This window comes from Aplidium turbinatum, chromosome 16 (genome assembly GCF_918807975.1).
Source record: "Aplidium turbinatum chromosome 16, kaAplTurb1.1, whole genome shotgun sequence".
In the NCBI taxonomy this organism is placed as follows: Eukaryota; Metazoa; Chordata; class Ascidiacea; order Aplousobranchia; family Polyclinidae; genus Aplidium; species Aplidium turbinatum.
The window spans coordinates 19,349,425-19,371,908 of record NC_137487.1 but is presented as its reverse complement, the minus strand read 5'-3'; the positions used below and the strand labels follow the sequence as shown (position 1 = coordinate 19,371,908).

The following is a 22,484-nucleotide window of genomic DNA, read 5'->3' as shown; positions in this document are numbered from 1 at the left end:
AGATTTGGACAATTGATGTAGGTTGTTTGAAGCACTAGGTCGGAAGGATGAGAGGGTTGGGTATTACCATAACTGACAAAGATTGATGAGTCAAATCAAACAAAGAAACGCTTTAACAAAAGCCACCGACAATACGATGAAACGAGCGTGCAATAATATGTATCCACTCAGCAGCAGCATCAAGCGTACGCGTGGTCTCCATGAGTTGTGGAGCAATTCAACAAAGGCTACTCGATGCGTGTTTGAAAGTTAACCCAGGCCATAACCACTGTCATGGGCGATAAAAGGTAAGCCCCTCGACCCTTGGACCCGCGAACAAGGGTATAAATGAAACAAATATAAAACTGTTTTCACCAAGAAAGAACCAGAGCAGTCTTCCATGAACAATATGCTTGCACTATTTGCCACCGCTGTATCTGCATGCAATACCAACAACAGAGACGGAAAGGCAACGAACCGCTTCAGTCACACCAGAAAGTTTATGAGTCGGCATAACCACAAAACAAAAACATTTAGACTTCGAGTAAATACGATTTTTCTGCGGACTTTGAAGCGACTATCATCGGTCGGATGTTACATGTCATTGCCGATAAGAATTTCACGTCGCTGTAGGCAAGCTCGCCTTCAGGGCTAATCAAAGCAAAAATCTTAAAACCTTTCGTTTCAACACAAATTTGGCAAGATTTCGTTTCGAATTCAACTTGTGACAAAGATTTTCGCTTTGTTGTCATCACAGTGGCCTCTCGGTGATAAGCGTTCTAACAAAGAAGACAGGCACTGTGCATTTGCAGAAGGTCCTATTTCACCCACCGAACATGGAAATACCTAAGCAAGGATTACCAAAAATAGTTTCATTTAAAGCGCAGGAATTAAACCCATCAAAGGCTCTGGGCCGAATTCCTGTCATCAACCGAGCTACAGTAGATTAAGTAATTTGTTAATTTTGTAGATTAATTAATTTATTCAGAAGGTTTATTGCTACATTCCCAATGAGGATGGGGAGCCTTTACAGTTGAGGCTGATGTAGCAGCGGGTGCCCTTCTCAACGAGGCCAGACTATTGTTGTCTCAACAATTCACGGTTGGATGCTAAAACCTCAACCGAAGGCCAATTAGCAAAACGAAAACTTGATCGGCCATTCATGCGTTGCAAAGTTTCCCAGGTAAACGGAAGAAAAGCGGCAGCGAAACCGCAGGAGAAAATAAAAACGGAAAATTGATACAAGAATATGTTACCTTGATCTGCCCAGTCACGCTACTTTAGTTGTTACGTCACAGTTGTTCACGATGTGAGAAATTAGAAATTCACTTCAAGGTACAAAACCGATATACTTTTCTTGATGATTGTTATGAGCTGTAAGTTCTATTTTTATTGCGTAATAAATGTAATACGTATGTTGTTTGTTACGTTTCCTCACATCAAGCAGGATTGTTTACCAACGATAAACCACGAGGACGTTCAACAAAAGAGTTTCATGTTCCACAGGTTGGCAACCACTATGCAAAACAAACAAACTTTTATGTCATCGCTTATAGCCGTAAAATGTTGTTGGTGTAACTTAGCTTTGGAGGTTAAATTGACATTCACAACAAAGTTTATTATGCACCAAGCCACCTTTTGCCTGTCATACACAATGGATTGCCGACGCCCAACATGGGATCAAAACAGATCCAGTTTGCGTAAAACTGACATTTATTAACGTCAAGACAAAATCAATGAAAAACACAAAAATGATTCTAATTCAGTAAAATACCTATTGTATTGGCTATTGGCAGACCAGCATGAAAGCGGAAAGAGTGAGCAAATCAATCTTGCTTCTGCATTGATTCGACGTTGGCAAGCGTTGAATCAATGTAAAAAGAGATTGCGTTATTGACCGAAGAGGCATGCACTTGATAACTATCAACCGTAAACCTATTTAATTCCATCAACACAAATGGCACGAGACCTGATGCTTTAATGGCAGAGACACGACAACTGATAGTTAGATTGTAGACAAATTCATAACGTTAGATTTCTATCAAGAAGCATCAACGCGACATGGGCCAAAAGGACGCGCGATGATTGGCAGGTGATCGTAACCCGATAGTGCAATCTCGGAGGAACACGACACGACCCCATTATGACGTGATAGATAGGTGTGAAGGGAAAACAACCTTATTCTGTTCCGCATGATTGGTTTAAGCTTGTAAAAGTGAATAATGAAACGAAGTTATGAAATCGACAGAAATATTATACTGCATGACGTGTAATCTACAAAGAAAACAGCGAATTTGAAACATCAGATGCGGATCACAGTACAAAATAACACCACGACATGCAAAGGGCTCTTACATAGTGGTTAATTTTTTGATAAATTCAAATACATTCTTGAAAATGTGTTTTTGAAATTTAATTTCAAAACAAGATAGAACTAAACATACAAAATCTAAAAGCTTCAAATATGCCACAAATCTCACGCGAAGGAGTTGGAGTTTTTGAAAAATCCATCCAGTAAATACGTTAACACAACACTAACAAATCTCTGCATTCCGAACAATGCTGAATCCCACCGATTTGATCGAACAATTCAAATCAACGTCTAGACGACAGCATTGTGAGAAAGTGCATTACCAATGAAAGGTAACCCAATACTTTGATTGGGAAAAGTGTTTGTTCTTACAAGTTCGATTTCTAATTGCTCTGATGAACGAGAAAGTCTCAGTCAGCAAACCACTGACATTGATTCAAGACTCAAAACTAAGAAAGAAAGAAAGAAAGATCGTAAAGTTGCTTCAGAATAACCAAAACGTAAACTTTTGTCCGCCACTCTCTAACAAGATACTTTTCAACTGAAAATAGACCTTACGTAATACAAAAAAATAAATGGCAACCCTCAATCCACCTCTTCCTATCATGCATGCTTTTCTCCACACTGTTGAGATAAAAGCTGGCGTCAAGAAAGTACTTTTTGTATTTTACTTGCTCGAAAACATACAACTCTCAAACGTGGCAATGTTGCGAGTCGGTATATTCATGAAAACACTATTTTTGCTGAATGGCCAGGAATTGGAAAAACAAACATATTTACCACATTCCAATAGATGAGAAGTCTTGTCATAATAAAACCGCCGAAGCGTCTTAGCCACCATTCAATGAGACACTAGATTTGAGGCTCCGACCTTTACACTTATTCAAGATGTTCAAAACAAGACCTCACGTTATTTGACGTCAAATGAACGAAAACCTGTTCATATCTTTTCTTCGATGAAGCATTTATTTGGAGGTGAGGTAGAATTTTAGTACAACCAACATAATGGCTTGGGCCTAACTTGTGATGATTCATTACGCTCGCCTAGATGACAGGGACATACAGTATTATCTTGCTACAATTTTCTAAGCATTAGCGATACTTTTCGTCGCCGTGACGTCATCGCGTGATGACGTCATCTAATAAAGGGTATCATAATTGAGCGAAGAAATTAAGCCGCAAACATTCCGGTGTTAATGGACCCTGTTTAAACGAACAAAGACACAAATGGCTGTTTTGGTTCGAATTTGTACAGAAATACCAGACAGAGAGTTTCTCAATAGATTTTCTGCCATCTGTAAACAGCAATAGAGAAAAACAAAAAGATTAAGCTAAGCCAGCAGAAGCCACAGCTTGGCACATGGTCGCGGTTAGGAATCTTGTGCGGCTTCTATAATCCCATGGTAAAGAATGTCAGCTTTCTAAAGAAACCACAATAAAGTTCTGCTAGCTGTTTATCATCCATAAAGAGATTATGGTTTGACTACGCAACACAACGTTGAGAAGAATAACATCGACAACACAATGTGACAGTGTGTAGTTGTCACTAGTTGATAAGACAACCATTGCTCCAATCGAATATCGGAGAAAAATGCAAGCCATGTTTTGTTGAAATAAGTTACAAACGAACTGGTATCTCCCAATTGGCAAATCAATCTTTTATACATTCATTTAACGTTTACAGACGTTTAAACAACGTAGGGAAAGATCAATTTGCCATCTCGGAATTCACGAACTTGCTGGTTTTGCCTACGTCCAATTTCTTAGTAATTTATGGATCATTCACACAAGCTCAAAATAAAATCGATAAACTTTTCATCGTAACACTGCTAATTTGCATTCATCGAATGTTGCCATTTGTATTACAATCTAAACTCCATAACTCATCACAGAATCGACTTCAATCATAGCATATCAATCGTTACTTTAAATATTATTTTTTTATCAAACAATAAACGAACATTAGGAATGCTTCTGAATGAACAAAAACAAGTGTACAGAGCGCCTTGCCGACACAGCGAAGAAACTTTGAACAATTACATGCACAAAACAAAGAACTACAAATAAGATAGCCGGGTGAACTTGTAGAACCAAACACTACGTGTTGATGACGTCCTCTTTGGATCATGTAAACACTAAACACCAGATGCGAATTATAAGTGATCAGTAACCCAGCAGTACAGGATCAGTAACTCCGCTTTAAACGTAACGTAGCTACAGGTGTTATGCAATATGCACCAAATGTGCTACACAAGTTGAGCCTGTTTGGAAGTGGGGTCCTTCGAGTAAGAACAAATAGTTTTATAGACAACACCTGAAGAACTGTGCGAGAACAACGTATAAATCACTTAGTTCTAATCTAACATTTCTTTTTTTAGTTTGTTATACGATATGACTTAATATCTAGTAGCAATAAATTAACTAAGTTCTGCGCTTTGTGCGTTCAGTAGAATTTTAATATAGCAACTATATTGCAGTAAAAATAAATGAAAATTCTTGTTGATAGAGTCTATATTTTCACTTGACTTTAATGCATACCAAACCACTTCACAATCCTCACTAAACCAACACAGGCTTGCAAAGCTTTAAATCATCCTGTTCTAAACGGGACTGGCTCACTAATAAATTGTCTGTCGCCGTTCGCCGACCTAGCTCTCTGTAAACTGAACAATCTTAATTAAATCACACACACTCTCAGCGGACATAGATGGCGTTGTGAAAAAGGCCGCCTAACCGCAAGCTAAAGTTACAACCAAGATCGCAATTTGTAGCTTTAGATTGATTCAACTGATTCTGACATTGTATCAATGCTAAAAAACAACTTGAATATCGTGTCCACGACTGCAATGCTAAAAACTTCTTATTCAATATTTGTGCAATTTTTAATGTTACGAAGTAAAAATCCAACCTAATGATGAATCAGCCACGCATTCAATTTTGAATATGAATACTAGCTGCAGTGAATAATCAACATACTTTCAACCATATTCACAAATCACCAGGGTGATAGAACAGATAACAAACACGCACTGCTCGGTCGTTAAAATGGACAATTTCCATTTTTTCTAACACTGTTGAACTCAAACAAAAATGACGAAGTCCTCACACAAGATCTGACATGGCAGTGTAGTTATTTGGCACATGATACATTCTTAAATGATTGTACTCGTTCCAACTTAAAGCCAAGAAGCGTGTGTCGTCAGCAACAAACGTCTAAATTGGAGCTGGTTTTCGTAGAAAATCCTTTCTACTGCATGCGCGGATGGTGTCACTTGCCTTGACGACAGCAACTTATAGTTTCAACTTTAAATTGTTGTTTTGTCACAAATAAGTTTGTCACCTAACAAGTGACAATCCAACTGGCTCAAGAAAACTGATCTCCAAAACAAAAAAGCTTTTGAAGGTTAATTTTGAACAGTTTTTCGATGTTCTATCTGATTTGGAACACTGTCGAAAACACAGGACATGTTTTCATGATGTAAACTAGCAACAACAGCCTGCACGATACGCACAAAATAAAAGATCTAAAAACAGAATAAGACTGTTCACCAGGCATTTAAGTATAAAATAATATTTTGCGTTCTTCTTCAGTCAATAAATCAACGCCAAATATTGTTTTATAAAAGATTTCAGTTACTTTTAATGAAATTTTGTTTATCAACGTTTAGCAACACAATCACTGGGGCTTATCGAGGTGGTTTATACAATCCGTTTAAGATTGGCATAATTGTAACGGTGACATGCAAGAGAAGCTACTAAACACCTGATAACAACATTCCAGAGAAGCTAAACCGATCAAACACCATCTGTCATAAACAAACCTCATTTCAAGGAAAGTTTCAAGAAATTTAATCTCATTTCATACACACCTAAAACTGGTATAAAATTCCTTGAAGTGACGATTTCTTCATGTTTGAGAGGATGAGACTTTTGAAAAAAAATGTGAGTCGTTTAGTTTCATCTTTTACATAACCAACAAACGCAAGTTTTTTTTAAAAATTGATTTCAACGTCGCAAGATGCTACAGCAACGCAGTAACGATTAAACGAACCAAACTTTCAACAAGGCCTTGCAGAAACGAAAGACAAAGAGCGGGTGTGATCATTTAATCTCAGAAAAAACATAAACGAACAATTAATTCCTAAGTTTGAAGGGTTGGGTAAAGTTCAGTGGAAAAGTTCATATTCAAGTGGCAAAAATGGCAACACTTGCCTAATGGGATGTGTTTGAATCCTGGAAGAGTCAACTAACTCTTCTTCTCCCTTGGCCATAGAATCAACACAAAAAGTTGATCTAGCTAAATAACAATGTAGTAAATTCTTTCTCGTCGATTTAAGCTAGTAAAGTTTACTAAACGGCCATCATCACACATCTTTTCAACTTAGTATCATGTTTACAATGGGACTCATCAATCCTCCGACATGTCCTCACTGCTGTGTGTAAAGGACACAATCCTTTTAGTTTATAATGTGTTTGTTGTGACTTTCCCTGGAGCTGAACATCGTTGTTTGTTCACCTTAGCAGATATCACCATACCAAGATGGACGAATTGCAACAGTCTTGGTTGAAACCATTGGAAGACAAACGTAACAACTTACATCACCAGCTCTAATGACTCAACCTGAGGAAGTGTAAGCTGATATGGTGAGAAACACGGAAAGGGCCAAGGTTAAGTTACAATCAACAAACGCAACAATTACGTTAATTCAACATCATTTAAAAGCCTGAAGAAAAGATAAAAAAAACTTTTAGAACGAGAAACGGAAGTCACGCATGGCCGATCACTATTCTTGAATAGTTCCCAAAAACCATAAAATCTGGTTATTAGAAACCATCAGAACTGTGAAGTCGATTTTTGTCTTATGATTTATCACGCTGTAGCGATAACATCTTCAACTCAATCGAATAACATAGTTAAGGCAACCAAGATATATTTTAAAAATATTCTTTCTCTGTTTTGAATGCCACACTGCAAACTAGGGTGGAACAAGTGCAAGGTTTGCATTATGAGCTGTCAGCGGTGAGAGGCTGAGAGCCCTGGTACAAAACTCGAAAGGGGCCGGTTTGACACCGCTCAAGAGCATGGGTCAGGACACTAAAAGGCATGAAGATTGGCTTCCTTGCTGTCGACTTAATCTAACTACAGAACAACCCAAGTAAAAATGAGTTGCTTTAACACAAGAAACGTTGTCAAACAAAAATGTTCGGTAAATAAAGTTCTAAGATAAATGTTAGCTCAACAAATATACCGCGACCAGAAAAGGAAGAGATTCCGTAGCCAAGCAAGCAAACCAGTCCTTTATTTACATTGAATTAGCTTCTGCAGACGTTAAATCAATGTAAAAATGGTTTGACTAGCTTGTAGGATGACAGTCAATAGCAAGCTGGCCATATTTCATGTCCATTCAAGTAATCACAAAACAAGATTGATTTCGTTGAGCAAAAATATCAAAACTTTCATGACGTGATGTTTAATTACAATACACGGAAAGGCAAAATTGATTAAATTTGCCAAAAGTTTTTCAAATCCAACACAAATATAAGGAACGGACAAATGTGTTTCAAATCCAACAAGGAACGGACAAATGTGACAGTCGCAAATGATGGAAGACAACATGAAACACAAATAAGGATTTCAGGTTTGGAAGCAATTAATCCTTTTTAGACGAAAGTTGAAAATTCGTTTTCAGCTGAGCTTGGTAATGTATTAGGTAGACTCCTTATCTTGCCATCTAATTGTGCCGTAACAATACTTTGGCAGCAACGCCGGAAACAATACACCAAAGATAGAGGAACATGACTGCATTAAAAATAATAAACTAAATGATCAAAAACAAATATTTAGACATATTTGAACAAATTTACCACCTTTTCCCGTTCATTGGCATGCTGGCATATCGATTATTGTAGCTAGTAGTATCTTTTCCGTTCCGGACACGTTAATGACGAAAAATAAATTGATATGAAGATATGATATGAAGTGTGTAATGTGTATCTCATCAAAGCGCAATGCCTCGGAACTACAAACAATGACAGAGCAATGCGTTGCTGTTTATTTAGCAAGGTCAGGTGGAAGTCACTGGCCTTGTGTTGCTGCAATAGTGAAACTTCATGGCTCTGCATCCCATGGACATTGCTGTCTGTTATTAGGTGGCTTACTTCCTGCTGGCGTTTGTACGATGCAAATGCTTCTACCTTTGATAGGCTTCTCATTAAACAAACTGCTAAACATGTCATTCTTAAGTGCCCCATCTACAAAGCACCAAATGGAATGAATAGTATAGCAGCACTGGACGAAGATACTCGCCTGGCTTTCCATCACCTGGTCTGAAATCAGAACAAGCCTGTCTCACATGAACGAAGAATATCACAATTAATGTATTCCAGTATAAGAAAAAGCACTGGATTGAAATCTCATTAGTTTAAAAATAGAAAATTTTGCGAGAAATTCAAGTTGAATCTAATAGTTTTCCGCTTAGTCTGCATTCGCTAGGGTCCAGCAAATCTTTAAAAAATTTCAACAAACACGAAAACTATCGAATTACGGAGCTATCCGACTATGACAAAGCTCAAGACATCCAGGTTAATAAAATACGTCTTTTAGCATTAATTTAACGTCCACAGACGTAAACTAATGTAAAAAAAGCAAATTTTGTTAGCGGTTACATAGCAGGCTTAACAAGAAAACACTTTGTGAATGAACGAGTCTACGGGGCGTTAATAATTTAAAGGTGAGGTAAAAGACACGAAAATAGAAAATGTCGTCAACTACTCCAAACCGCAAAACAACAATTCAACTGATGAAATAATGGATATATGTAGCTGGCTTCAAAGCGGACACCAGACACTGCCATCTATGGCGCTCACTATCATCTACTACTTTTTATCAAACAAATTATTTTAAAATAGACCAATTTTGACCGCAGGTATGCTCAGCATAGAGTTAGTTGAGTAATAAAGCGGCGGATGTTTGCCTGTATTTGGTTCCAACACAAATATATCAAGTCTGCAGCACAACAAAGGTGTTACCTTTTAATTAGAGGCTAAAAAAAAATCGCTTGTTATCTACTTTCATATAGATAGTCCTACGAAACCTTGAATGGAAAAATTGTATCAAATAAAAACTGTTAACAAGCTCCAGCACAACCAAAGGTTCGATTGTCACAACACAAGAATAGACCATGAGACGTCAAAGATGATTATTTACAACCACCAAAAATTCAAAACAGATTTAAAACACAAACGAAGAGGTAATCGAAGGCGAATAGTTACTTATCAAGGCAAGAATTATACTATTGCAATTGAAAACATCAAGAATACACCAACAGCAATCGCTATCAATACAGCAATACATCAACAACATTAATAGAAAAATACATCAAAATGCAACTTTTGCTACCTGTCCAGTGTCCAATTGAAATAGAAATCCATGGACACTCTTTCACCTGCAGATCAGTCATTTTTTAAGTTGATTCAACGTAAGCAGACGTTAAATCAACATAAAAAGATCGATTTTCTACCTGCGCATGTTTCTACCTGTCTTATCTTGAAATAATAGATTGGCAAAAATTACCCACGAAACTTGCCGCCATGTTTGGTGCGAACGCGTCTATCGTGTGAGATCTTCGCCTAAAATAGCATTGACAACCTGCCTCGTGTCCATGGCTTAACATTCCACTTGGTTAACAACTCATTAAACAAAGTTCATGTTTAGATTGGAAATTTAACGCAAACTGACGTCGGCTTCAACAAAAAAAAAGTTGTTTTAACAAAAGAGCAGCCGCAACCCACAATTTTCGAAGAGCATGAACACTTGAAGATAACCACAAGCCTTCGAGCGACCCAAACGTCACTATATTCACTTACAAATATATGAAAATCATTTCACATCAGTTGGCAAGTTATGAAGGTTCGAAAGCACAATAACAACATCATCACTCAACGTTGAAACAACGCATAAAGCAAAACAACATCAAGATGTATAATGAGCTTAGAAACGCTTTTAAGATATCCATCTTTTTTACTTCTTTTCAACGTTAAAATACGCCAAATAAATGTGAATATGATAGATTCTGCTAATTGAGTGTCTGCCGTAAAAGGCTGAAAGTCGAGAGATGAGGGCACGAAACGTTGCATCAAACTTATTATGACGCTGGTGGCATTCAGTAAAAGCTGCTACGTCGCAGCAATCTCGTCAGTATATTGCAACAACATCAGGTTCATTTGAAATAATTCGAAGCTGTCAATCAGAATTTGCAACCAAAATTCACGAGGCACTTCAAATAAACCAACTCAAACCTCAGCTCAACAAGCAGTTATTAACTAAAGAGGCATCTTTCTTACTGAATTTATATTGTAACTGTTTCGCATATAAAAAGAATTATTGGGCAATTCTACACCAGAAGACGAACCAAGGTAGCATGACCGAATGCTGGCCACATTCTGCAGCCTTTGAAGGAAACTAAATAGGGAACCAAGCTAGAAATTTCCATTCAAGAATACGACTTTTGAAACGCAGCTGACGCTAAATAGCACACGAGAATGTGACAAAAAAGATCCCTTCAGGGTAATTTTCAAAAAAGTTAAAATATTTGTCGTTTTCAGAAGGCATGACGGTGTCAGTCGTCAATTTTATGTTTTTGTAACTCTATTCATGAAAACTACTCTGAGTCTGGGGAGACGGTTTGTCTTCGCCTCTCGTCCCCTCAGGTGGCGGGCTCGCTGATGGCTAACTTGTCACAACGTTGCGTTTGCTTCTAATGAGAGAAAGCCAACAAACTGCCAAGAATTAACGACAAGGTGACGTTTATATGACAGCGGCCTGCAATTAACCATCTAAACCTGATAACAACCGGCCATTTCCCGGACAAGAAAGTGGAGAGGTATTTTATATTGGTCATTAAAATTCCGCTAACGGCGTCAGAGGTCATTGTGAAGCTTTGTGTCGCTGCTTTAGCGTTTGAAGACAATCCAACAAAACTTGCATCAAAAAGACAAAGCAATTAAGATCCATCACGCCTTTCACTTGTCAAAGTAATGATACAGTTTGTTTATTGTCACTTGTGCAACTGTTAACGTCTTTAGGCAAGTGACTCTTTCCAATTTTATCATTTACGAGGTGCACATATTGTTACCAGACTTAACCCCACCGATCACGCAACAAAGCGGAGGATGCTTTGATTGTTTCGTCACATCGTTGCTCATTATCCGTCGCGGCTGCAACGGCTCAGCTGATGTCATATCCCTGTGAGACACTGCAGTTAATGCGCTCAGCGACCAGGCAAATATTGGCAGGTGTGCCTATGGCCGACTCGTGCATGGCGAACTCAAGCAAGAAAATCTGTCATTTATATATTGATTCAACGTCTGCAGACGTTGAATTAATGTAAAAATGACAGATTTTGCTGTCTGGGGATGCACTCTGAGAACACCTGTGAGTCGTTAGCAACTCATGCAATGTAGGCTATTCAAACCAATTGCAATTAGCTTTTAATTAGGCAACGCGAAGCAAAGTTACATTAAGATGATACTTTTACTCAATGGAATTCACGAACGATAACCTTAGTTTGACCCAGAAAAGTTACACACGATGCAAACAAGAAAACGCCAGTCGGCTAATGATATTTATCGATTCGACAATTGGGGGGGAGTCGTAAGAGGGGACACAAGCATCTCTGACATTTACAGTTAAGCGTTTAGATGAGAAACGCACTAGATGCAATCTATATGTAAAAAGAACGCAAATTTTACATCTGCTGTTCAACGATCAACAACTGTTGAGAAAAGGTTTTTGGGTTTAGGCTAAGATACCCTTATCAGCTGCAATGGAGATATCTCGATTATCAGGCCCCTTAGGATAGCTTCACTTTCAAATCCCAAGTGGCCAATATCATGTCAGCCACAATGATCTCATGTAAACCTATCTGGAACTGCACGGCGACAGCAGCGCAAAGGCTGTTGCTGCATGCAGATTATGGAAACGACACACAACATTGCATCCTTCCAGTGAAGATGACATCGCGTTAGGCAAATTTTGGTACCGATGGACAACCCAAACAGCAAATCAATGCAAAAACGGTTGATTTGTTGTCTGGGTAGCAACATTTCACCCAAGCAGAAACTGAAGCTAACAATGCACAAAAAGTAGGTAAATATTAATTCTTCATAGCTGTGGATTTTAAAACCCAAAAGGTTATCGAAAAATGTACACGGGAAATGGTTGTTATAAAACTGTGTCGCTTTATCGCAAGGGTTTTTAAACTGAGGTAAATCTACTCTTTGGGGGTAAATTGTATCTATCAGCTCTAATACTTCAGTGAAAAGATATTTAAACTACATGGTGGATTTCTATCATCTGAGTTGAAAAAACTGATGAGGATATGATCTCTGATCAAAACTGATCTCGATGCAGTCGATAAGGAGTAAATAAGAGCAAAAAGGTTAAGGATTACTGATCTATCGCGTAATGAGGATAGGACGACGACTGGTTGCCAGTGGCCAGGATAGGTCGGGCTACCTGACACTAATTAGCAGAAGCGGATTCTTTCAATGTATTTCATCATTTTTCTTTCAAACCAGGTTACAATCGAACAACCTCGCCAAAGAAACCCTATCATGTGCAACACACTAGGTCGAGTTAAGAGGTTTTGCTACTCTATCTACAGCAGGGGTTCTTAAACTGGGGTCCATGGACCCCTAAGGGGTACGCGGACTAGTTTTAGGGGGTCCATGAAGGCCCAATGGAAATCTTAGCCTAGGCTGTAATTTCAAAAATGGAATAAATTTTTCAAAAGAAAAAAGATTAAGTTCAAACAACTATCGGAGCTGGTATACAAATTACAAGTCCTCCCCCCCCCCCCCCCCTTGGTAACTCATGACAAAGAGGAATTAACCAAAACATGTGGATTGAAGTGTGTGAACAGTAAAGCAAAGGTAAAGTAGTTTCACCCTATATGTTTGATCGAGTCCTGTCTTTGTCATGAGTTACCAGGGGGGACTTGTATACCAGCTCCCAACTATCCTATCAGCCCTATCAAACACGAAGCCACAATTTCATGTTCTTGTTGAAGACAAACAGCAGCATTCTTCACATTAATAAAATTTGATCAAAGATATTGAAAAACAATCTGCACTCGCTATTTCTTAAATTTAATAAAACATAAGATAAATTTTGTTACCAATTCATTTTAATTGCGTTATGTCCAATTAATGCTGATCAAAAAAGTTTCTCGGATTAGGCCACAAAGGGGTCCACGCAAACCAAAATTGTTTTTAAGGGGTCCGCGTTAAAAAAAGTTTAAGAACCCCTGATCTACAGTAAGATCGATTGCATACCGATTACCGAGATTAACCACATAGAATTATGAACAAAACGCCAGTGGTTTCACAAATAGGCTACAGCTGTTTGTGACTAGATAGGCTATTGCACCTACAGTAACAAGAACCAAATGCCGACCTGCTCTATTCTCTATAACTAATCACTTTTCTGCACAAAATCATAGGCTTTGAACAAGTTCACATACTAGGCAAATTAGTTTTTCCGAAACAAATTTTCCAACTGTGTATGCCATATCAACTGCTTTGTTAACCAATCGATCGATGCCATGTCACTATCAACAATCGAGCCTGTTAACAAAGTCAGGCGGATTCGGCGCTAAGCAGCTGGACGGGACATCCATTGTTCAAAAACAAACAGAAAGAAGAAAAATCAACAAAAAATTGTCAATTGAACTTCTTTCGAACTTCCAACCCGACTGGACATGCTAAGTATGCGACTACTCAATCAAATCATGGCCGCTCGATCAAATGGAAATAAACAAACCTGATAGGTTGTACAGAGATGAGGTGATAAGAGAGCTCGCAAATTAGTTTTTCCCTACAATGATTCAACGTCTGCAGATGCTGTTCAAGACTTAATACTGTAGTTATGTGTGCTGTGTAGTATTTGGTCTTGTTTCACGTTCTGATCCCACACTCAGACGGAAAGATCGTAACGTTAAAAAAGACACGATTTTCTCTGAGGTTGGGGATTCCTAGCAAATAAAGGAGAAATCAAAGTTTGATTCCCTGTAGCAGGTTAATTGTCTTGCCGGGACACAGAGACGTGGTTTAGACAAGAGTGGAACCAAAGACCTTTTGATCACAAATGAGACTATTCCATCACCCGGCAGCGTTGCTAACTCAGCCCCATGGGCCATGGATCAACCAGTCTTGGTCAGAGTGTCCCGACAGTGACTCAGTTACAAATGTCGCATCATGGGAAGCGAGATAAGTGCTATGACGTAACAAAGCCCGACAATCTATGCCAGGAGTTTAAAGTCTTCAGTCGCAAAGATCGCGATGACCACAAGACATCAATCGTTGTGAACACAAAGCGATAGGTTTCAAGAGAAACATAAAAGCCACACGACTCACAGTCACTTTCTACAAGAGCATATATGCAATGATATAAGTTATTATAAGCATCAAATGAAGTCGTTTGTGCATATTTAGGGTGGTCCTTATTTGTCAACTTTTGAATTTTTAAGCGGGCGCCCTCTCAAGCTGTTCCAATTTGGTTAAAATGGAAAACCTCAAATTTAAAAAAAAAATCATCGACGTCTAAGGTGTGCTCAAAGAGCTTAAACTTTCTACGCATAACGGCTTAAGTCGGTAATAGCATTGAGGCATGGGTGCACATGTGTTACTACACTTTCATTCTACTGGAGGTTCGCATATATCAAATGAGAAGTTAATAACGATACAAGGTAGATTTAAACGATCTGTCTTAGCCTGATGTTTTCACTGATTCTCATCATTTTCTTTGATAAAGCGAGGGTTTCGTGGCTCAGTCGAAGGTTATGCAATTGATTGAGTTTCGCTTTTAGCAGCATGATCGTTGCTTACTTCACAAGGTAGATTTAAACGATCTGTCTTAGCCTGATGACATCATGACGATGACGATAGTTGACATTCAAGAGGACATTGAATTTTTGGTTTCTCAACGGGAACCTGGCAGGAGAGGGTATATGGCAGGATTGGACAAGAAGCTGAAGAAAAGAGAGAATGAAAAGGCAACAAGAGTGAAATGAAGAAACGGAAAATTGCTAGTGACGAAGCCAGGAAGGAACTGTTTGATAAAGTTGTTCTAGAGAGCAGCTCTTCTCAAGTGAAGAGGATTCACAAGGAGACGAAGATTTTATAAGACCTTCATCATCTGACTTCAGACCTTCACCTCTTCAAAAACGTGGCAAAAAGAAAAAGTTTAAACCAGATGTCCGTGCTTCTCTTGACAGAGGTAGGATCAGCGATAGGCATGCAGTTCACACTGTAGCATCTGTGCTATCTGCAACAGGTTTGAATCTTTCAGAATTTGCTATTAACCGCTCTTCTCTTCGACGATATCGCAGAAAGTATCGTGAAGATAGGTCAAGGGACCTGAAAGCAGCGTTTCAGAGTTATGGAAAACCACTAACGATTCACTGGGATGGAAAGCTGATGCTTGATTTGACAGGAGATGAGAAAGTTGATAGACTGCCCATTATAGTTTCTTCTGATAGCGTTGATCAGCTTCTAGCAGACTTACCTAAACTTCCATTTGGAACAGGACAGGCCATATGTGATGCCATAATCCAGACTGTTGATGAGTGGAATATCAGGGAAGACATTAAGGCCTTCAGCTTTGACACCACAGCAGCCAACACTAGGCGACTTAAAGGAGCTTGTGCACTTCTTGAAGCAAAGCTTGAACATGATACTCTGTATCTGGCATGCCGCCACCATATTCATGAGATTATACTTGAGGAGGTGTTTTCGTCTTGCTTTGGCCTTTCATCTGCCCCAGAAATACAGCTATTCAAGAGGTTTAAGCAGTTCTGGACTAAGGTTAAGCATCATGACTACACTCCTGGAATTCAGGATGAAGTTGTACTGGCTGAATTGGATACTGAAACTCAGTAGAGGGTGCTGTCCTATGCCAAGGAGCAGCTAGACATCAAACATCCCAGAAATGATTACAGAGAACTTCTCGAAATCACGATTATCTTCTTAGGGGGATTTCCACCTGAAGGGATAAGATTCATGAAGCTTGGAGCCATGCACCGAGCAAGATTTATGTCTCGTCTCATTTACACCATGAAGATATTCATCTTCCGAAACAGTGGATTTTGCCTGACTAAGCGTGAGCTAAAGGGTCTCAAAGACCTATGCATCTTTGCAGTGAAGTTCTATATTAAAAGCTGGTTTTCTTCTCCTCTTGGAATTTCAGCTCCAAAGAATGACCTCCAACTAGCTAAAGAATTGTTGGCATCTTCAAAGATGCACTTCAAAATGGCAACGTCAAAGATGCACGTGACCAAGTATCACTCACTGCCCTAAAGAAACTAAAACGACGCTTTTGGTACCTGTCTGAAGAAACTATTGGATTTTCATTCTTTGATGCCTCCATTTCCTTAGAAGACAAGAGAAAGATGGTTCAGGCATTGGTTGAACAAGGAGCAGAACATCCAGCCAAGCAAGTCAGTTTGTCAGACCAAGACATACGAACGAAGGAGGTCCCTGACTTCGTTACAAAAAACACGAAGAATTTCTTTGAAACTTTGAGTATTTAAACCTCATTTCTAGAAGAAGATCCTAATTTATGGTCCAGTTTGCCAGCATTCATTGAGGCCCAGAAAACTGTTGAAACACTTCGTGTTACGAGCGACACAGCAGACAGGGGTGTTGCCCTCATTCAGGAATATAATGGGTTGCGGACAAAATCAGAGGAACAAACACAATTTATCCTCCAAGTAGTGGCTGAGCACCGAAAGAAACTGCCCCACATAACTAAAGCTGCTCTTGTTGAGAATCAGAAAGACAGACTATTGTAGCAGAGTAAAGAGACATTCGTCATATTGTTTTTTTGTAGAACATTTGATAACCGCTAACATTTTGTGTTATCATATTAATTGGATTCAGCCACATGAAATTTCGATTGCATTGAGCATACCTTAATTTTTGTTTAGAATAGAAAATATTTTACAGTAAGTGTTTTTACATCAAGTGGAATCAATATAAGGGGCCCCCATACAATTTCCTCCAACTTAAGTTTTTGACTACATATAAGGACCACCCTAATATATATAATATAAATTGCAGCTTGTTATGAAAACGTATACCACACCAGCAAGGCTACAAAACCAGGCAAGTGCCTATATTTCTTGGTTTGCTCATGAACCAAGTGTGCAGGACAAAAAACAACTAACAACGACAGTCATGGCTCCAGTAGGCGACAACTAATATGAAATGCAATAACAACAGATTGACGTTTGTTAAAAAAGTATTAGCATGACAAAGCAGCTTTGAAGAAATTATCAATCAAATGGTCGTGAATTTAATCTTTGTACCTTATAATTTTGCTGAACGAAGAACATCAAACATACAGCAATCTGCGAACTCAAATGACGCAGTTTTGCTGAGAAAGACGCCAGTGATCTTGAAAAATCCTTTATTGTTGAACGAGTTCAATCTTATGCATAGGGAGTAAACGAAATCAGCCGGTTCGGAAACTTTCAAGAAGACTTCAAGTTCCCGAACATGGCTGATTTTATTTACTTAGTTTGTTTAATCGTTCGGTTGCATCCTCAATAAAGGATCCTTTGTATAACTTTTCATCCTCAATAACATCCAAGAACCAGAACAGAGGTTTAAAGAGATCAGTGTCTACTCCATCATTTATACACAGTTTACAATCCACTAGTTTGCTTTCTGGTAACCATATGCCGCTCACAATACGCACAACAACTATGGGCAGCCCAGTTAAGAGCCCCACGAATCAGCGGTGCACAGGAGCCGGAGTATCGGGTTTTGGCCGGAGTCGGAGCCAGAGTCCAGAAAACCTGACTCCGTACACCTCTGTCAAAAAACCAACAAGCAAAGCACTCTGCGTTTACTCACCTTAGGTGATGCTGGATCTCCTCGAATAGAGGCCGGTAGCAAGGGTCGTATGACCAACACCTGCGCAGTGACAAGCATGGTTTAGTGACTACCCGTCGAGTAGATGCGGTCTTTTTGCATTTATTCAACGTTTACAGACACACATGCAATGTCGCTAAGATTTATAACATATTCAACAAATGGACTTCATTCTTGGAACAAATGTAGTATGTACAATAAAAGCAATGCTTGCATTCCGTATTTGTTTAGAATTCAAATATTCTAAATTGTTAGTTAGTGGAAAAAGCAAGTTGAGGAAGAAAGTAGCAAGGTGGGCTTGACAAGAGAGGACGCGCTAGACAGATCGATGTGGAGGCAGGGTGTGAAGACGATTGGGGCACTTGGAGGTGAATCCAGCCACCCTCGGTAACGGGGACATCACCGGATTAAAACTGGACTACTACTACTAAATTGAAAAGTAACTTGTGTGAACTGTAGTAGCCTTATTATGCAGTTATAAACTGTTCTAATGCTACTGTGGTTATTTCAGGTACGCGTCTGGCAACACTTACTTGAGCATAAGCTCATAGAGCATGGGTTGGCAGTTGGAAGGCATCGGTAATCGCTCCCCGTTCTCGATCTTGCCTATGACGTCATTGTTCTTCACCCCCTGGAACGGCTTCACCCCCATCATGAGGATCTCCCAGCAACAGACAGCTGCGAAGGGGGAGAGTTACGAATATTGTCTCACAAGACTCCGCCACAACTGTTATAATCTACGGATAACAACAATATTAACATTTTGTACCCATATAGCGCTTGCTCCTCAGCGTTTTACAAAGCAGACAGTGTCAGTGCAGCCGCATAGAGGTGCAACGCAGAACATTATTATCCTGAATCTATTCCTCCGCTGAACGCCAAGCAAGAATAAGATTCAGTACCACTTTTTTTGGAATGACCAGATAGGGTATTGAACCCATGTCTGGTGATTCATAGATGAAAGTTCTACCAACGAGCCAATTGCAATTACCAAATGTCTCTTTAGAACAGCAACCTCCAGTTACAGCCATTACAAGGATCCATTTATTACGAGCTTGAAGAATGGTATGCAAATGCAAATAATGTAAATTGTAAATATGGTATGCAACAACGTACACAAGCGTGAAGCCACTGTGAGGGAGTCTAAGAATGGTCAGTCATTGGTTTGTACAGTAGGTTGATACTGGGCGGTGGTAGGGCTTGCCACATAGATGAGGTATATAGAAGCAGACTACATGAAGTTAATTTCGAGCGCAAAATAATTGTCGGCGAATACTGCAGATTGGATGGCAGTGAACGCATAGCTAAACAGGAAATTGCCTTCCACGGTAAAGGAAGGCTGCGATACTTTACCCAGACAGCAAAATCCGTGATTTTTTTAAGCGGCTTCTTAGAACGATAGATGGACACACTGAGCTATCACCAAACCGTACGTCTGCTCTGTACGGCCATATGGAGCAATACGCGCTTCCTGTGAAAGCAGCTAACACAGGTTGCTCAATACATGAGATTGCGTCGGCAATCGCTTTCAACCGGGACCAAACTAAAATCAGGCTATTAATAGTACTGTATTAACAAGCAGCAACCATACCGCACGTCACCATCGTTTGCTGCAAGTGGTCTGTTAGATTGTGACGTAGCAAACGGCCTTCCTCAGTGGCCGAGATGAATAGGAAAGTATAGCTCACAGCCTACGTCACAAATTGGGCAGAGTGGTGGCCGGTGGGCCTACTGTCTGGAATTGTTAGGGAAACTTTTTTTTCTCTATCCGAAGACAAAAGTAACTTACCGAACATCCAAACATCGGTGGCAGTCGTAAACCTTCGGAAATTGATGGATTCAGGCGCCATCCATTTTATAGGGAGTTTCCCTTTGGATGCTGTGAAAGAAACGACACCATTGAAGATAAATAATAAATGTTCAGATTGAAATAGACCGGAACATCCAGTTCATGTAAATCTTGGCTACCGAATATACGCCAAACAGTACAACACATACATTCTAGATCGAATTATATGTGTTACTTTTAAGGGGCCCAACGGGTTGTATGGTGTAATTACCGTTGCAGAATTGACACCAGAATGCAATGATTCGCATACGATCATCCTAAAAAGTACATATCTAATAAACTTGTCTTAGGATCTCATTAATTAGTTGAACAATCATTTCTCCTTCACTGAACCAGGCAATCCAGAAGCATCTGTCGCTTCAACGCGTCACCAGAAACTATCATTGCTGTAAATTTTCTACAAAACTTTGCATCATGACTCATAGTACCACCACTATGACGTCACAAGAACACAACAACAACAGCGCAATACACAATGACTTGCATATAACAAGCTTGCGTCATGTGTGAAGTATGGCTCCTCACCAAAGGGAGCCACTTGAAAGGGGCAGAGCCCCATATAATCCAAACATACAAAGTGGCCGCTATTGTTTTACGATTGATTTTTGGCTTTGAGTCACATCTATCATAAAACAATAGCTGATAAAACAATAACAATAAAACAACATTCTATCTATTGGGGGCAGCTGAACAGACAGTTGTTGTCAAAATACATTGCTCAGCTGCACACACCGAGAATTGAACCTACGTTGCTTGGTCGTTACTATTTCAACCGCAAGAGGCTGGTGTCCATTCAACGAGTTATTGGGTCAAAAAGTGGCCGTCGTTTTCAGAGTTTTCAGAGTCGCGTCAGAGTATCTCACCTGTGTAGTAGTTCTGGTCCTCCATGCACCGAGAGAGGCCAAAGTCGCCCAGTTTGATGCAGTCAGGCTGTGTTACCAATATATTCCGAGCTGCCACGTCCCTGTCAAGACGAAACAAAGTTGGTGTTTGTAAATTTTAAGCTTCAGAGCAAAGGTTCTCAACCGTGGTAACTTTATTAAAATAGGAAAGATGGCCCGGATAGTAAATACCAAAAGGCAAATCTCAAAATAGCTTTTTTGTCGTATCCAGGGTTACGCCCGGTTGTTGAAGATTCAGATTAAGTGGACGAAAATGCAAGGAATCCAATCTTCGTGTCCGCCTTCAGGCATGTCACAGCCGTATGCTCATGAACGGTGTCGAACCGGCGGCCTTTCGAGTGGCGTAAGAGCTCGGCTATGCAGCCGACTTAAAACAGCAGGTGGGAATATTTTTATCCTTCAAAAGTGAACAAGAATCAAAGGAGAGCAAACAGGTTGAGAACCTCCGTAATTGTTTCAATGTTTACAAGTTCCAATGCAAAACCAATTCGTTGACAAGTACTGAGGTGATCTGTGCGTGTTTACTTCAAAATAAAGTGACGCAATGTTATATTTCAAAGAAAATTGAAAACATGGTATATACCATGGTGGCCTATATAAGAGGTCTTGACAACGCTCATGCTGCTGTCTGGACTGGAGGCTGATTGTCAGGATTTTGCTGTCTGGCGTTTATCTCGAATAATTTGATATCTTGAAGCAAAACCAAGCAGCACTGAGTTGCACACAAGCTGAAGTGTAATGTGGCCTTTCTACTAAGCTTTCTTGTACATAAAGCACACTTCATCAGGCAAAAGAACGCATCTCATAACTGAATGATTTTACAATAATTATCAGTTGAGAACCAGCCAAAAATAAATGCTGTTGACAGCGGTAGCACACAAGCATCAATATTCATTAACAAGGCACAATTATCAACATAACGTTATTGTTGGATCTAATCTACCTTGCTTGAAAATCAACGAAGATGTGAAGTTTACCTCATATGCTCCAATGTATACTTCGATTTTTCCAACTCACTCGGTGTATGTGCACTTGCAGCTACAGTATAATTATGCTTCCTAGTATATTTTCACACTTTTCAGACTTTAACAAGATGAAATAAACTCTAGTTTTTTACTCAAATATATAGCACTGAAGCAAATTTAGCATCACTAGGCCAGTGCTTTCTGCACACAACTGTATGCTTCGTCACATTCAAGTTTGCTCGTGGGATAACTTTAATCCATTTAAGACGTTCCTGCTCATTTTTCGGAAACCTATAGACTGATAATTTTGATAAGCTTGAATCATAGTTTCCTTTACACAGTGGAACACAGCACTTTAATGGCATGATTAACTTGACACTAACAAGCAGCAACTGTAGCAGTGGTAGGCTCCTGTACTGTAGTTAGCTGAACGGATATTATTATTATTATTTTATTATTTATTTGCGTCAGACGAAGTTGTCCATATCTAAAAACAAAACAACGAAATAATACACAAACTGCAAATGCACAAAGGTCACAGAGAG

The 22,484-nt window shown here is 39.3% G+C and overlaps 1 protein-coding gene across 1 annotated transcript in view; it reads right to left on the bottom strand.

Moving 5' to 3' along the window:
* LOC145785093 (focal adhesion kinase 1-like) overlaps positions 1–22,484 on the bottom strand; it is a 94,000-nt gene that overhangs the window by 20,307 nt on the left and 51,209 nt on the right. The window contains exons 30-33 of the mRNA XM_082596791.1: positions 20,936–21,036; positions 20,013–20,102; positions 18,757–18,901; positions 18,206–18,265 (exon numbers count right to left, since the gene is read on the bottom strand). Of these exons, the coding sequence (XP_082452917.1) occupies positions 18,206–18,265; positions 18,757–18,901; positions 20,013–20,102; positions 20,936–21,036 (396 nt within the window). The remainder of the gene's footprint in view (positions 1–18,205; positions 18,266–18,756; positions 18,902–20,012; positions 20,103–20,935; positions 21,037–22,484) is intronic.